The 17,597-nt window shown below is 40.3% G+C and overlaps 1 protein-coding gene across 3 annotated transcripts in view; it reads left to right on the top strand.

The window, feature by feature from the left end:
* Nucleotides 1-17,143, top strand: part of DOCK2 (dedicator of cytokinesis 2) — a 161,073-nt gene extending 143,930 nt beyond the window's left edge. For 2 of the 3 annotated variants that reach the window (XM_039701678.1, XM_039701677.1), the window contains 11 exons: nt 369-450; nt 3,101-3,185; nt 4,704-4,790; nt 5,106-5,282; nt 5,786-5,869; nt 7,286-7,423; nt 9,087-9,214; nt 11,169-11,349; nt 12,656-12,776; nt 13,788-13,930; nt 16,066-17,143. In XM_039701678.1, the coding sequence (XP_039557612.1) occupies nt 369-450; nt 3,101-3,185; nt 4,704-4,790; nt 5,106-5,282; nt 5,786-5,869; nt 7,286-7,423; nt 9,087-9,214; nt 11,169-11,349; nt 12,656-12,776; nt 13,788-13,930; nt 16,066-16,137 (1,298 nt within the window). In that variant the 3' untranslated portion in view covers nt 16,138-17,143. Of the gene's footprint in view, nt 1-368; nt 451-3,100; nt 3,186-4,703; nt 4,791-5,105; nt 5,283-5,785; nt 5,870-7,285; nt 7,424-9,086; nt 9,215-11,168; nt 11,350-12,655; nt 12,777-13,787; nt 13,931-16,065 lie in introns of those variants that run through there. The other variant, XR_005626705.1, reaches the window with a different exon arrangement.
* Nucleotides 17,144-17,597: the final 454 nt, after the last annotated feature.

Below are 17,597 nucleotides of genomic sequence, written 5' to 3'. Positions count from 1 at the left end.
ATCATGACTTTATGCATGCCTAAAGCTACACAGTGAAACTTAACATCAGATGTGGTTGATGTTATTTTTGTAAGTTGCCTGAGCTTAAAAATTTAATGAATGAGTCAGTGTGATAAATTCAGCTGTAGATATTCTAGCTCAGGAAATAATAAAAATATGCAGTTTAGAATTAATATGTATTCACTGGTTACTACTGGCAGATTTTTCCTTTTTTGGCCAAGGAAACTCCAGAAATGAAGCCCTGAATGCTTCAGATTTTTCATCAGAAATTGTCTTTTTTATTATTACTATTTTTTTTTATTTCTCCTGCAGCCTACAGTATTTCATACTAATAGTTAATACCATGCCCTTAACTTTCACACTTTCAGATATTCAATGTTTTACAGTGCAGCCAGTCCTGGAGGAGCAGCCTAGATTCAAAAATAAGGCAGTGCCTGACCAAATAATAAAGTAAGTGAATTTCTGTAGTAGACAGTATAATGAAAATCAGTCCAGATTCCTAAATTGACAACCATTATTTTGTGAAGTCAGTTATTTGCCAATGGATCTTGGAGTTTTTGTTGTCTTAACTTAGTGACTTATGTATTCATAGAATCAGAGAACAGTTTGTGAGGGAAGGGACCTTCACAGGCCACCCAGTCCAGCCCCCAGGGACACTGCTCAGAGCTCCATCCAGTCTGTCCTGCATATTCCCCAGGAACTCCATGGAAGAGCTTGTACCCATGTACCACTGGAGAAATAACTCATGGATGCAGGGCAGGGAGATGGAATCTGTGCTTTGGGTTGGAGTTATTGAGATTTCAACACAGCTTCTCAGACAAGTGGTGGGGAGAGGGCTCTTGGAGGTGACTGGCAGTGTGGGAGTGGTTGAATGAAGGCTCTTGAATGAAAGAATCTTATTATATCTTGTCTGGTCCAGTGCAGAATACCCAGTGGCAAAATTGTTTCTGCTGGAGCAAAGGAATATGGGTTTTGTTAAAAATTCCAAACGAGGCCAGATTCCAGAGCAAGTTGAAACAGGCTCTCGTTTATTAAAAAAAAATAAGCCAGCAAGAACAAGGGACCTGGGATAAGCCCAGAATCCCTACACAACAGCTCAAAACAGCACAGTACTAACAACAAAACCGAAAGAAAACCCCCGAAGCAACTGAAAACCCCCCTTTTTATTACTACCCCTGGTCCAGGATTGGTGGGTTTTGGATCCGCGCACCGATTGGTGGAATTCAGGCGCTTTGATTGGTCCTTACTGGTGTTCATTCTGGACCAATCATTTCCTCAGGGCGTCGAGTGATTGGTCAGTGCCCTGGTCCAATCACCTTCCACCGCCAGCCCCCACCAAGTCCTGGACACTTCCCTTCCCCCACAACAAGCAAACCCCAACTTTATAAAAAACCAAACTTATAACAGGTTTTGTAAAGGAATAAAGGAAATTAATTGGGCAAAGTGTTTTGAGAACAGACTGGCCAAGAGATGCTTCCAAACCAATTGTGCCCTTGCTCTGCAGCCCTCTCTATGGAATCTTTACTGAAGCAGCAACTGACTCAGAGTGGAAAAATAAGAATCACCTCCCCAAATACACCAAAGTAAATAAAGCAGATCCAAGCACAGGTCTGGTATGACAGGATTTTAAAATAAACAAACATACACCAAAAAACAACCCAACCCAAAAAGCCACAAAAAATTGTGGTTCTAACTGCAACTTCATCTAATTTCAATTAATTTCAACTCCTGATTAATTTTAAAATCAGTAACTGAAAAGCAGATTATAAATGTGGTCGTGTTGGGCCAGATTTTAGTGTAGAGCCAGCCACACTTCAAACTGCTTCAGTTGATGTAGCAAAGTGTTCCTTGTAAAGTACAATCTCTGCTCATAGGGGATGTTTTGTAATGGTTTGTCTCAGCTGCAGAATTCAACCAAACTGCTGATTACATCTGGGCTCAAAGATTTACTTTTATGAGTTTACTTTACTGGGCATTTAATTGTTCATTACATTAGGTGTTGACAATGCATTTATTCTGTCAAAGAGCTTCAATATATTCCTTTAGATGGAACTGCATAAAGGGATCTGACTCATTGTGGCAGTATTTTCCAGTTATTTTTCTTTTCTCATGAAGAAAATCTTAGCAGTGATCAGAAATCATAATTTCCTATGAACCAGCATACCATGGTTTGCTTAACTCAGATGTTTGGGGCTACTCTATTTGTTTTTTCTGTGCTTTCAAAACATAGTTCAGTTTTACTGGAAGAGATTTCTGAGATTTTTTTTTTTCTGCAAAATTGGCTTTTACTTAACAAAGGTTTAAATTTAATTCATCTCTAAAACAAATACTAAACACCCAAAGTAGAGATGTTTCTCTGGACAGCAAAATACTTAGCCAAAACTATGCAATCCCAGTGCTAAGAGCCTAGTTGCAAGTTTAGTGGAAAGATGTGCTCACAATGATGGAGAATGAAACATTAGCTGAATAGAACAGAATTTAACAGGAATAACATGAATTTAACATGAATTTGCAAAGGATTCTTTACATTGGTGTACCCCTCTACAAGCACTTATATACATTCTATTATCCATCTCAAGAAATTGTTATTAATGGCTTCAGTAGTTTAATTTGTTGAATGTTGTTCAGCACTGAGAGCAGGATTGTTGGACAAGATTAAATTGCTTTTTCATGTGCCATGTTCCACTCCAGGTGAAAATACCTGCTCTGCTCAGTCAGTTCTTTTGACTTTATTCTTTTCATAAACCAGGATAAAGCTGGCAGGCAGGGCATGTGCCACAGCAAGATAGGAGAGGAAAAATCTCTTCTGGTCCTCCTTTAGATTTGAACATTAATCTGGAAGTTCTGGAATTTTTATACCTGGGAAATATACTCAGAAACAAGTTAAAGCTTAATACTTATAAAATACTGTGTGTTGACTCTGATTTATAGATAAAGTAGTTGCCTTCTGAGTTTCCAGTAAAGTCCTTTTTTTTCTGAGCAGTAAACTTACTTTTAATTAAAAACTCAACTACTCAAAATGAAATATTTCTCTGTGATAAAAAAGATCCATTAATTTCTGGTTTCTGTATTTTACAATAGTAATTTTTAAATCTTTCAGCTTTTATAAGTCAAACAATGTGCAGAGGTTCCACTATTCAAGACCAGTCAGAAAAGGATCTGTTGACCCTGAAAATGAATTTGCTGTAAGTAAATGAACTACAAGGTGATGGATGTAGTTCTGGTAACTGTGACTGAATTTTGATCCTAGCTCCTTTGTTAGGCTAAGATTACTCATTATAGACACCTTAACTTTAAGATCTAGTTCAAAAAACCAAATGCAAGACTTTTCTGTTTCAGCACTACCCCTGTGTACTTAATTATACATCACTGTTCCAGTTGCAGGCAAACATTAAGCAGTTAAACATGTTCAACCTGTTTGTGTTAAGCAGGAACATTTTCTGGTACAGATTTTCATTAGGAAACGAGGTGACATGTAAATAAATATCAGATGCTTTGCTGCTTGTAGTTTGCAACATTTCCATCAGGGGCCAGGCTGGCAATGAGGTGAGTGCTGTCTGCTTTCACGGGTCCTGTGAAATCTCACCTCGTGAGAGAACTGCCTATGTCATTTGTACTCCCATGCCTAATGCTGGAATGCTGAGGAATGGCCTTCATACTTCCAATATTCTAAGAAATCTACAGCACCATAAATTACTTTTCAGTGTTAAGCATAGAAATGTGGTGGCTGTATTTTTATTTTACAGGTATCTGGTATTTTATGGTTTGTTTTGAAAAGCACCCCATCCAAGCCTTATGGCTGAAGCTGTGCTCCTGGCATACTGCTGGGAAAAGCCATTTCTTTCCAAAATGTACAATTTCTGTTATGTGTGTGCTGATTAGCAGAGTCGACACTTTCATGTAAGAGCTTCCTACCTGCTGTTAAATCAACACTTCAGACACAAACTCTACTCTGACATCCCAAAATGTACTGTCAATACTCAAGATGCACCTTGGCTTCCTTTGCAAACTGGAGAGTTTTGGGCCCATTTATGAAAATACCTTGAAATGGTTTTACAAGAGCTAAATTGTTGATGTTTTCATTGCTGAGGACAATAGATAAGATGCATGTTTCCTTTAAAGAGGTGGAAACTGGGACAGCTGGAGTGTCTTCATTACATCCATTATGTTATTTCTTGATGAGCTGATACTGAAATAAGGAGCAGCAGGGTAAATGAAACAGTGGCTATTCCAAAGTATTCTAAAATACCAACAGCCAGTCTTGTTCAGAAAAGAAAAATGAGAGGAACAAAATAAAGGTCAGAAATCTGGCAAGTTGTTATAGGGCTATTACTGCTGTTAATTGCAGAAATACCTTTTGAATGTGGAGGGAGGAAATATAATCTGGGTAGAGGCGAGAGCAGATTGTTTAATGACAGCCATTCCATCTGTAATGGCGAAAATAGGGACACAGACTAAAAGATTCAAAGGTAATTTTCTTTTTCCCCTGCTTTGGGCAGGCTTGGTGCCTGAGGATGACCTAATCTGAAATCAGGAAAACTATTTGTTCAATCACTGTGCTAGATTCAGTTTGCAGTGTCTTTTTATTCAAAAAATATACATGTTTTCCATCTACATCCATTTCACTCTGACATCTCAGAAGGCAGAAAAGATGAAAGTTTCAATCCTGAAGTATCATTTTCTCCTGCTATGTCTCTTAACAGTCTATGTGGATTGAGAGGACCTCCTTTGTTACAGCCTACAAACTCCCAGGAATCCTGCGCTGGTTTGAGGTGGTCTCCATTTCACGGGTGAGTACTGATGTGCTCAGGGCCTGTCCAGCCTGCTGCTCTTGAACCCTCATGTGCAAACCAATCTGCAAAATTATCAACAAGGCTACACTTGCTTCTTTTTATACATTCAAAACCGTTATTATTTAAATTTAATCTTTCTACTGCTCAATACAGGATCAATATATCTTGTGCCTGATTTATAGTTTCAGAATTGAACAAGTCTGTGTGGGTTTGCTGAATTGCAAAACTGTTGCTAATGTGCATGAGTTTTACAAAAGCAAAAAGACCTGTTTATATCTTTATGAACCTTAGAAGTCTTTTGTTTCTTTTCAGTGCACAATTAGTCCTTTAGAGAATGCTATTGAGACTATGTCCACAACAAACGAAAAGATTTTGATGATGATTAACCAGTACCAGAGTGATGAGAACCTCCCTATTAATCCACTTTCCATGCTTCTGAATGGAATTGTTGATCCAGCTGTTATGGGTGGCTTTGCTAAATATGAGAAGGTAGGAGCTTTAGACCCACTGCAAACATTTTCAGGTGCATCATTTCATAATCCTCCTACATCCTTTTTTAAAATGGCAGTGTGGTGGGGATGGGGAATAGGAAAACCATCATTCCATCAGTTCCTCATATCCTCCTTTCCTGGTCACCTCTGTCTTTGAAGTCAAACCAGAATAACTGAGCTTATCAGTTGATGTACAGCACGATACTCCAAATCTGTGCCTTTTTAGTTTGTAAACTTAACACAAGAAACAAGAATTTGGTTTCATGATAAGGGTGTCAAAGTCAGAAGTGCTAGATAAAGACCAAATACATCTTTTTAAAAAGTGCACCTCAGTTCCCAGCTGATAAAAAGAGAAATTATACCAGCAGCATCTGGCTGAGAACCATGCATGTGCCTCTCCTCTTTGATGACCAATATTATGATCACCAGCTGGGCTCTGTGGATTAATGCTTGATTTCTTTACCTGTCAAAATGATGGACTGTAATTTTTTTTTGTCTAAGGCTTTTTTTACAGAAGAATATATCAGACAGCATCCAGAGGATGCAGAGAAGCTGAACAGACTCAAAGATCTGATTGCTTGGCAGGTAATTTCTCAGTGACAGCCACCACTGAGGCTTCACTGGGGGTTCTTTATTCCATTTCTGTCTAGCAGGAGAACACAGCATTGAGCTGATTGTGTAATTTCCACTTATTTTTAATCCTTGAAAGACATTATGTACAACACATCATCTGGAATGGTTTATCAAAAGCCACATATAGCAGGCTACATGTATAGTTAAAAGGAATGGGATTTCCAGCTTGGGTTGTATTCCTGAAGAGAAAACTGAGAGCATGACAAAAGTCATAATGATTTCATGAATTTCTGGGGTTGGCAAATGTCAGAAACTCTCTTGGAAAGAACTCTTTCCTAGAGTATTTGTTTGTTTTTGTGGAGGTTGGTTTGGGGTTTTTTCCACTACAAACATTAATGGAGTATTTGCTGCTCTCAGGAATTATTTTCATGCTCAGTGACCCTTCAGGATTTCTGCTATGTGTCTTCTGTGTGGTAAATAGCATGGAAGACTATAAGTAAATATTTTTATCTGTATCTCCAGAGGAGAACTGAATATTCTCCCTATACTGGCAGCACTGAGGTTATTTGGCTTTACTATTTGTTATTTTATACACCATGTATATATGATAAGACAACCAGCTTGCAGAACTCTTTTGTCCTCAAGGAGGAAAATGCACTTAGGGAAGGTGGTAGCAGAAAAAACTATTTTTGCTGAGATTCAAGGGAAAATGGCTCTTTCTGTTGACCTGATAATGATAATGGAGCAGAAATGAACATGACCTCAGAAATTATCCATTCTATTTCTATTAGCCAAATAGAAATCATTGCTATCAATAAATAGATAGAGGGATGGTAATAAATAGTGGGAATTCATCTGGGATTTTACTATCAGAAATGAATGGCTCAAGGTGTTTCTCCTCATGTTCAATGTCTCGTTTTTTGTACTTACTAGAAACATCCCTGGAAGCATCCAAGGTCAGGTTGGCTCTGAGCAACCTGATGGAATTGTCCCTGTCTGTGGCAGAGGGTTGTTTTGAGTTGTACCTTTACAGTTTCTCCTGTGTCATTGCCCACCACAGCTCTGTGTGTGGTTGTTTTCTGGCCATCAGAATCACTCAGTGAATTCAGTGGGGTTGACTGACCACAAAAAGTTAGAAAAGGTTAGTGGCAGAAGGGAAGTTAAAAGTAACATTAAAATATATAGAAGAGAGGAAACGGCCTCTGTGAGGCAACTAACATTTTTCAGAAATTTGCTGGGAAAACCCATTTTCCATGAGCCTTTTCCATCTTGTGTCTGCTGCTCCAAGCTGAGATCAATGGGCAAATCCACCTGCCAGTCACAGGAAGAGTTTTGAAGTTGATTTCCCAGGTAATTTAAACAGAGCCAAAGAGGTTGTTGGACCCACTTGAAAATTCTCACCTTTTTTCTTCTTTTGTTCCTCTTAAGATACCTTTCCTTGGGGCTGGAATTAAAATTCATGAAAGAAGAGTTTCTGATAATCTTCGTCCTTTCCATGACCGGATGGAAGAATGTTTTATGCACTTAAAAGTTAAAGTGGAAAAACAATATGGAGCCAGAGAACTGGTATTACTCTCCTTTTAACCTGTACTCCAATTTCTCTTTATTTAACACACATCTTCTTCTAAACAAAAACATGCTATTTTTTTGCTTATGGGATTTCTTGTGATATAAAGATTGTAGGATCTGAGTTGTATTATCCAAGAGCTGATTCAATTCTCTGACACACCAAATATTCCTCATTCTGGGAGATTTTTATTATATTTTATTGCGACTTAAATTTCAAGTCTTTTCAGCCTGATTGAGAAAGTAAAAGCAAGTTCTTATGTTTGTTCTCTTTGTAATTTTTCTTAGTGGTTCAGGGCTTTGATCTGCAATTGATGTCGCCCTGTGCCAGCCACTTCCAGCTGTGTTGTGAAGTAAAACCTGTCATGTGTATAATACTATAAATATTAGTTGAGAACAAACTGAGATATCTGGCAATTGAAGGATAACTTCTGAACACAAACTCCCCAGACAATTCTTGAATAAAATATTCTATCTGAGTTATGCAGGCTAGCAAGAATGACATTGCCTGGTTTTTGTGATTAAATGCCAGTTGCTTTGGAAATGATTTTATATTTTTGCTTTCAGCACTGGTGATTTTATAATAGGATTTATTTCTTCTGTTATGGGGGAGTAGCAAGTTTCTAACTTAAATTTGGGATACATGCTGCATTATACACCTCTATGATGAAATTTCTATATATCTATCTAAATATGGGGGGGGTTTGCAATAATAGAGGCTGAAATTGCAATAATTTACTTGAAATTGTGTAATATTATCATTATTAATTGTATATTATATTATAATATTATTACTATATATTATATATAATACATTATATTATATAATCTATAATATATCATATAGTATATAATCTATGACACACTATCATGCAATAATATGTAATATAGCATATATTATAATATATATTTACATATAATATATTGTAATGCTATTATTATAATAATACAGTATTATATAATTAGAATTATATTGTAATATATTATTATTGTATTATTGCAATACTAATTGCAATAACAGAGGCTGTAATCCACAATCAGAAATCTTGCCTCTTGCTTGAACCCTTCAAAACTTTCAAGGGACCAGCACTTAAAAAACCCAACCTATAATTTTGCAGGGAATCTACTTTGTGAATTGTGTTTGGGAGGGTTTGGGCAGGTTTGGGTTAAAAAAACCCAACTTATTTAAAATTTTGCAGAGAATCTACTTTGTGAATTGAGTTTGGGAGGTTTGAAGAGCAAGAACTCATCCAGACCCAGGATAAATCACAGTAATTAATGGGAGCAGACAACGTATGCCAGGTGTTAAACACCTGCACAGTGTTGAAGGCCTGTGTGAGGGGGCTGAATTAAGAGTGTTTTTCAGGACGTGTATAATTTTGCAGGGAATCTACTTTGTGAATTGTGTTTGGGAGGGTTTGGGCAGGTTTGGGTTAAAAAAACCCAACTTATTTAAAATTTTGCAGAGAATCTACTTTGTGAATTGAGTTTGGGAGGTTTGAAGAGCAAGAACTCATCCAGACCCAGGATAAATCACAGTAATTAATGGGAGCAGACAACGTCTTTAATGCCAGGTGCTAAACACCTGCCCAGTGTTGAAGGCCTGTGTGAGGAGGCTGAATTAAGAGTGTTTTTCAGGACGTGTTTCTCTCTGCATCCTTAGCCAGAGTTTGATGACAAGAGGCTGGGGCGGCCGAGGTCGATGCTGAAATCCTACCGTCAGTTATCCTTCATCTCCATGTGCTCCATCAGCTCAGACTGCAGCACGCCCAGGAAACCTGCTTCAGAGAGGTTGGTACAAACACACTTGGTTAGAAATAACTATTCTTTTTCAGTCCTGTTTTTTAATCAGTTTTATGAGATGAAACAAAAAGATTTTTAAAAAGGAATTATAATCACCAGCAGCCTTTTCAGACTATACCAACATTATTTTTCACTGTAGCTATCACTTCCTCCAGGCTGAAAACAACAGTGTTTCAATCTTAATAGACAAAATGTGTTCAACTGTCATTGAAAAAAAAAGTGTTATTTCATTTTCAAAAAATAAGTATTTTAAAAACTAAATTACTTTTCAAAAATTCACCAAGATCTGGAGTTTTTACAAGTTTGTTTTTAAATAGCTTTTAACTTAATTAGCATCTTTTGTTTGTAAAATGTGAATAGGAAAGGAACAACCTTTACAAACTTGAAAAGGAGGTGGAAGATTTTAGTGAAGTCTGTTTTAATGTAAAATGTTTTGCCTGTTGTATTTTAACTGCAACACTGGAAAACAAAGAGACTTTTAAGTTTGAGAGAAAAATTACAAGTATAGCTTTTTCATCCACAAATTGTTTAGTTCACTTTATAAATTATCTTTCAGGCACACAGAACTTCTTCCCAAACAAGGTACATATAAAACTGAACTTGTTGAGGAGTGTCTTGTTTAGGCTGAGACCCCTTGTGTGAGGACACAAGGCTTGACTCCATTTTCATCAGAAGGCTGATTTATTATGTTATATATTATATTAAAATACTACATTAAAACTATACTAAAAGAACAGAGAGAGAAGAAGGATCCAAAGGCTACAAAGACAAGAATAGAATAGGAATCAATAACAAAATCCTGTGACTGCTCACAGCCTTGGCACAGGTGGCTGGGATTGGTCACTGATTGAAACCAATTTACATGGACTAATGAAAGATGTACCTGTGGCATTCCACAGCAGCACATAGTTATTGTTTACATTTCTTTCTTGAGGCTCTCGGCTCCTCAGGACAGGAAAAATCCTAGCAGAGGATTTTTCATAAGATATCATATCTACAGGAGTGTTTGATTATTTTTTAAACATCTGATCTCTCTGAGTAGTTCACTTTGAAAAAGTCCAGTGGTGTATGACCCTAATGTGGAAGGGTTGGTTTTTAAGAGCCCTTGTTCTTCTTTGAGATTCCTGCTGCCCTCCAGAAGTGTGGAGCAGATCAACATCATTTGTGTGCTGCAGTACACCAGGACTCCTCTGACAGGACCTGACAGGGCATCCTGCACCTGCTTTTAGTTCTTGGGATGCTAATTTGTTTCTAGGAAGCACAGTTCAACAGAGAGACTACACTTCTTGATTTATCAATTTTTATGTTGTAACATAAATTCAGTCCCATGCTCAAAGGTTGAGAAGGAAGTAAAGACAGCACCAATTTCATGGTTTGTTTGTTTTTTTCTTTTTTTAACAAGAAGTAGCCCAATTTTTAAACTGTAAAAATTAGAGGAAGAGAGAAGGTGGTAGGGGGGTTAATCTCTGAGTGTGTGCATTCTTGTCCAATATGGTGAAATAAATAGGAGAATGCATTTAAAACATGGCAACAGACAGCAATACTCTGTTCCCCTTTGGTCCTTGTACAACCAGACCAGCCTGTCTTGCTTTCAGCACCACCACACATCAGCTTGCCATGTGAGCTCTGCTCTGTTGAGTTCAGGAGCTCTTAAGCTGATGCACAAATCTTTAAACAGCAATTTGAGCTCGTTTTAATATTTTACGTTCTTTGCTACATTTTAAGGTGGTGTCACACTGCCGGAAGGCATCTTATTTGTATCTCCAGTTGCCACCTGCTGAAGCACATCAGATACTTCTTGCCAGCAGTTTGCAAAGCTGCCTAGAAAGTAGAAGGAAAGAATGACCTGCATTTATATTTCATGGGGAAATGACATCAGAATACCAGCAGCTTTTAAAATATCACTCAGCAACTAGTACTTTTCTTTCTTTTGCTCCTGCAGCTTTGATCTGGAAGCAGTGCTACCAAAGCAAGGAAAAGCAGAATCAGAGGAGCCTGCTCCACAAAATAATCCTCATCCTGAAGTCAAGATGAGAAGGTCCAAAAAAAGAACAAAAAGAAGCAGTGTGGTGTTTGCTGATGAGAAGACAGCAGCTGATATTTCTGTCTCTGACATGAAATGTGTATGTTACTGATTTAGTGTTCCATAATCCATGAAAAAGAGGACATTACTCCTTTCCTTAGAAAAGGGAAGATATATCCCAGAGAACTCCAGCTGTCATAAAGGGAAGGATGCAGGATGCAGAGATGATCTGCCCTGCCATGAATGAAACATGCAAGATGCTGTGGGGAAAACAAATCAGTGAGAAAATCAGATCATCTCTCCTGGCTTCTGGTGACAGATAGCAGAGCTCCGAGGCTGCAGATTCTGGAGCCTGGTTAGCTGAAAAAGGAGCACTGTGTGGGGAGGGTTAAGCTGCTTTCCTGTGGAGAGGCAATTGACTGTGCTGACATTTCACGGCAGCTCCTCGCAGTCAGGGCTATTTCAAAAGTGATGAGCCCTGTACGTTTTGTACCTTGTTATGGAACATGCAGCTGTTAGGAAACTGCAAGATTGCAAACACTGCTCCTTAAATGGTGCCAGACTGAAGTTTGGAAGCACTGGCATCTCTCGCTCCACAGATCATCCAAGGGCTTTTATTGCCCTGCTGCATCATTCCAGTGACTTATGTCACTTACACTGGGCCTTTTCTATACACAGAGTTCAATCCTCAGGAGAATTTGATTTCAGTGTATGTCCTCTAAATACACAAGCCCCATCTAAATTAAAAAGCCAGGCAGTAACAGATTGTTGAAATACATGGAGGGAGCATAAATAATTTGATCAAAAATGTTTGAAGGAATCATCAAAGGTAAAATGAATGGAGTAGAAAGCCAAGGCTGTTTGGGGAAGCACAGAGAAACTCATGGATGATTATGACTGTCTTACACTGCGTGTCCTTGTGCAAAAGAGAGATAAAGCACAGTCGTGCTTTGAGAAGCTCCGATATACAAAACCAAGTTACACCTTTAGCTTTTGATGAAATTAGATAACACATACACCAAACTGTGGGAATCCCACTGTGTATTGAGTTAGAGGATTTTCTTCTGCTTCAACAAAGCAGTGACAAAGCTTTGCAGCAGCCAAGCTGGGCATGTTAATGCAATAGGAATTAAAATGAAATGCTTTCAAAACTTCATTTTACTTTGCAGATCACACCCAGAGTTGTCTGATGGTATTATGCTGAAAATAGGGTAGGAATTCAGATTTCAGATCACAGATTACTTCTGTAACTTTTTTAGAATTCTTTTTGTCTATGTAGAATGGTAAGTTTCTTTCTATCTACAAATTATCTGCAAGAATGTTGCATGTTTTTAGATTGTATTTCATATGATACATGAACCAAAGTCTCAGTCCATCATTAATGTTGTGGCTCTTTTAATTAACAGCTGTCAAGGAAACACGAGTTCATGAGTGACACCAATCTCTCAGAACATGTGGTGGCACCTCAGAAAACTTCTGTCCTCAAGCAGATGAGCACTGTCAGTCGTTCTATGCCAACTATCCCAGGTAAGGTGCTTACCCTAGGGTGAGAAGTCTGAACTTTATTAGATTGTTAGGAAAACAGCAATGAAGGGTTTGCTCCAAGCAGGGCTGGCAGCTCGCTCCACCCTTGTGAAATCCACTGGGACAAAGATTATAGATGAAGAGCATGCTGTGCATTTGAGGCTGTACTGCTCCAGATGCTGGGTAACACCAGTAGTTCTGTAGTGCCTTGTGCCAAAATGCAAATTCTGTTACTCCTGGAGCTCCAAATTTCACTTCCTTGTACAGTGTGAGCATTCCTGCTGCCTAGAAAGAGGCAAGGTTTATTCAGCTTCCCTCCTCTGTAGGGTCTCAGCAGTACAAACAAGGGCTCATAGCCAAGGCCAGCGTGTGAAACTGGGAGAAATGCTCTGTGCTGTGCTTTGGGGCATGAATATTCCCAGAGCTTGCCCCATAACAGGATTTCAACTCCTGGTTTTGAAGCCAGAGAGAAATCCCACAGATTCCCTCACCAGGGAGGCAGGGGAAGAAAGATAGATAACACAGCTGCCTCCAGGAAGATGGGTGAAAGGAAAGGGAAGGTGTGACTGAAGTTGGAGCTCATCTCCAGGCTGGGGCACACAGAGAAAACAGGCCCAGTTTCAGTCTCCTTTAGCCCCTTGCTCCACAGGACATCCCATTTCTTAGCCTGCATTTCATCTATCCCTCTCACTGCCCCTCTCTTTCCAGATGCCTGTAACAGATGTTTAGCACAACACAACAGGCTGCCATGGCCCACTTCTTTGTCATGTGTTTATCTATTTTTAATTCTTTGGCCAGATTGGTTTTTTTTTCCACTGTTCCGTTTCAATGTAATGAAGTTTATTGTTTCCCTATTATTTAATTCTTTTATTCTAGGGTTATAGTTGGATTAAAAATATCTCCTTTTTTTCTAATCATTGCAGTAGTTCACAATTTTGAGTTCTGCTTTGTCTTGCAGTCTGACTCTCCTTTTTTGGTTTTGTTTTGTGTAACCAATATTGTTTCCATCCTAAGGATTAACTCTGTCTGTCAGCACTGTGGCATCTGAGGAAACAATCACCTCACACAGGCTGAGCCAGCCAGTGTTCCCTTCCACCTCAGACGGTGACAAGAAAACCCTCAAAAGAAAGAAAGTGAACCAGTTATTTAAAACAATGGTAGGTCCTGTGTGGTTTTGTGGGGAAAAGGAAGGGTTACATGTTCAAAAGTTCTGTGCTATGAAAATTAATTATTTTTGAGACAAATAGGCTAATAAGGCAAATTCTGTTTGTTTGGTTGTTTTTTTTTTTTCTTGATGCTTTTGTCAGAGAAACGGGTGGAAGCTCAATGTGGAGGCAAAGCTGGCTGTGGCAGCACTTCCAGTGGGAGAGGTGCTGGGATGGAGGGCTGGAAGGATGGATGGAGGGAGGGATACAGGGATGGAAGGATGAAGGAATGCAGAGACATGGGATGGAGGGCTGGAAGGATGGATGGAGGGATGGATGGAGGGAGGGGTTCAGGGATGCAGGGATGGAAGGATTAAGGAATGCAAAGACTCAAGGGTGCAGGAATGGAGGGATGAAGGGGTGCAGGGATGGAGGCGTGCAGGGATGGAGGACTGGAAGGATGCAGGAATGGAAGTATGCAGGGATGGAGGGACGCAGGGATGGAGGGATGCAGGAATGGAGGGATGAAGGGGTGCAGGGATGGAGGCGTGCAGGGATTCAGTGATGGAGGACTGGAAATGGGAGCGGGCCGGGATGGGAGCGGAGCGGAGCGGGATGGGAGCGGGCCGGGATGGGAGCGGAGCGGAGCGGGATGGGAGCGGGCCGGGATGGGAGCGGAGCGGAGCGGGATGGGAGCGCCGGGCCTGGAACGGGCCGGGATGGGAGCGGAGCGAGCGCGGCACCGCGCGGGGATGCTGTGGGGAGATGATGAGTGCAAAGTGGAAATCGGCTCCCGCTGGAGCCGTCACTCTGCTTAAAGCAGGCTGCCTTCCTCTGAAGTGAGGAACGTTTCACTGATGTGCAGGGATGCAGGGATGCAGGGATGCAGGGATGGAGGGATGCAGGGATGCACCCGCGTGTGCAGCTCCGCTCCCGCACCGCGAGAGGGCGCGGGCGGCCCGCCGAGAGCCGTGCCGGGGGCGGGAGGGGAGCGGCGGCTCCCGGCGGGACCGGAGCGGAGCGGGATGGGAGCGGGCCGGGATGGGAGCGGAGCGGAGCGGGATGGGAGCGGGCCGGGATGGGAGCGGAGCGGAGCGGGATGGGAGCGGGCCGGGATGGGAGCGGAGCGGAGCGGGATGGGAGCGCCGGGCCTGGAACGGGCCGGGATGGGAGCGGAGCGAGCGCGGCACCGCGCGGGGATGCTGTGGGGAGATGATGAGCGCAAAGTGGAAATGGGCTCCCTCTGGAGCCGTCACTCTGCTTAAAGCAGGCTGCCTTCCTCTGAAGTGAGGAACGTTTCACTGATGTCTGAAATTTTCACAAAATTAAAACTATTTCATTTAGCACAGTGTTTGAGAGAAAAAAAAATATTTTTTTTTAAAAATAAAAGAAAAATTAAAAAGAGAAAATAATATCCAGAGCAGTTATTCAGACACCGAATGTGAAAGTTTTCCTACTTTGAAGGTAATGGGAGGGTGACATTTAATGCAGATGTGGGTAGCTACCAACATAAGTATTCTGGAATATTTTACATGCCAACTTTTCTGATCTTACAATGCAAAGGGTTTGTTGTTTTGGTTTCTTTTTTCCTAGGTAATGAGTTTCATTTATATTCATTACTTTCTGCAGTGCTTGGGGTTTTCTTTAAAAAAAAAAAAAAGGATAATGACTTCAGGGACAATATAGTAACATTTAGAAAAACGTTCAGTTAAATATGCTCATAATCTGGTAGGAACAAGAATAACCTATTCATGTGAAATCTGTAGTATTTCACTTACATTCAGTTTATCACATGTTTGCTCATTTCAAACCCAGGAGCTGCAACTTTTCAGCACTATCTCGTCCACTCGTATTTAAACTTAAATAGAATATAAAAGACAGAGGATAGAATGTTCTTTCTTCCATGGCAGAAAAAGCACTAACTACAGCTAAAAATCCAGTTGTGAAGTGTTTCATAGCATGTTTGGAATCATGTGGACAGGTTTAAGGTTTTACAGCATAGAGAAATGAATTCAAAACATGCAGGATTTGGTCAATGTATTTTTTCTCTAGCTACAGCTTAAAGGAACAAGTAATTAATACACTTATTACTGAATGCAGCACAGAATCAATTTTAACATATGAAATCTGTTTTGATGTCTTTTCAGCGCATTTCCAGAGTTCTGGAAGATGGAAAGCAGTCCATGGAGCAGCATTTCAAACCATCAACAGATCTGTGATCAATTTTTACAAGACCACTTCTCAACTGAAAATAACTATATCTACACAAAAATATTCTATTTTAGAGCACCATCTACTCTAAAGAAAGGCACTGATGGAGAATATGAACAACACCTCCCATGGGCTCTGCTAAGTTACTTGTGATACAGATAGAGGAATAACATTTGAGGAAAACACTGCAGGATGTGTCCCCTGGGATGTGGGACAGAAAGCTCTGGCTGTGCAGGTCAGAGGGAGCTGGGTGTTCCCTGGGGACAAAGCTTCTTCCTGAGCAGTGACACGTGTGCAAGGCCGTCAGCAACGCTCACTGTGTAATGCAGCTCAGGCTGCTCTTTCCAAACAGCAGAGTTTGGGCTTTCTGGAGCTTGTACAGACATCCAGATATCCTTAAATCCTTGCTGGCACTGTAGCCAAGGCAACAGATGGCTCAGCACAAAATAGCCACTGACAATTTACTGTGTGGCTGTAGCTGGATTTACAGCCCCAGATCCCTCTGCTGCTCCCAGCACTCTGCTCTGTTCTTCAATCTTCCCTGGGTGATGTCTGTGGCTGTCACATCACTGCCTGAGTTGTTTTCAGAGCAGCAGCTGTTTTGTGGAAAACATGCAGAAGTTGATTTACACATGTGCAAATTGACCTTACATCCAGCAGCGTGATGAACAAAAGCTACATTTTCTGCTGTTCAATAAAATGTTACAAATGTGTTTTCTTTGCCCTGACCCTTTCTCCCTGACATCTACAGGGATTATTTTATGAAAGTTAATAGTTTTTTACTGACAGCAAACAGAATTCTATAAGCCCAAGTTTGCTGGGTTTAGATTGATTTTCTGAGTCTTCCCTCCCCGTGAGGTGGACTGGGAGGTGATGCCTCCCTGGTGTGAGGCTCCACAGCACTGCAGGTCAGCACCTCGGGGTCTTTATAGCCTGGCAGCTCTTTCTCTAAGTGTGTTCTCCAGATAGAGGGGGTCTAAAGGTGAATAATTGATTTCCTTCACTCACCCCTTTACCTTTCAGACATTGACACAGATTTATACTAAGTAAATAAAATATGTTCGTGTACAATGTTGTGGATGAGGGGACTGGCCTTGTTGCCATTTAGGAAAGTTAAAGAGGTTAAAGTTATTTCTTGCTGTGGAGTTCAATCTATGGAAAGACATATGCAGTTTGTTTAAACCTAAGTTTTTTTATCAATACTTTAACATACAGTATGAGTAAATTTGTTTGATGAATTTAGGCTCTCTTTGCAAGTTGTCAGAGTGAAGCTGTTTTCTACAGGAGTAGTTAGTGATTGTTTTCTATGACAGGTTTGGAATATTTGCCATTGGAATTAATGCTGCACCTTCACCAGAATAACCACAGACAGCAAAAGAAAACAGGCCCAGTTTTAACACTAACTGCAGTGTTGGCATGAATTCTGATAGAATTTGGGTTTCATTTTGTTTCATTTAATTCTCACAGA

The sequence above is a fragment of the Passer montanus genome, unplaced genomic scaffold (assembly GCF_014805655.1).
Source record: "Passer montanus isolate IOZ18808 unplaced genomic scaffold, ASM1480565v1 scaffold15, whole genome shotgun sequence".
Taxonomy (NCBI): Eukaryota; Metazoa; Chordata; class Aves; order Passeriformes; family Passeridae; genus Passer; species Passer montanus.
This window is presented reverse-complemented; position numbering and strand designations above follow the sequence as displayed.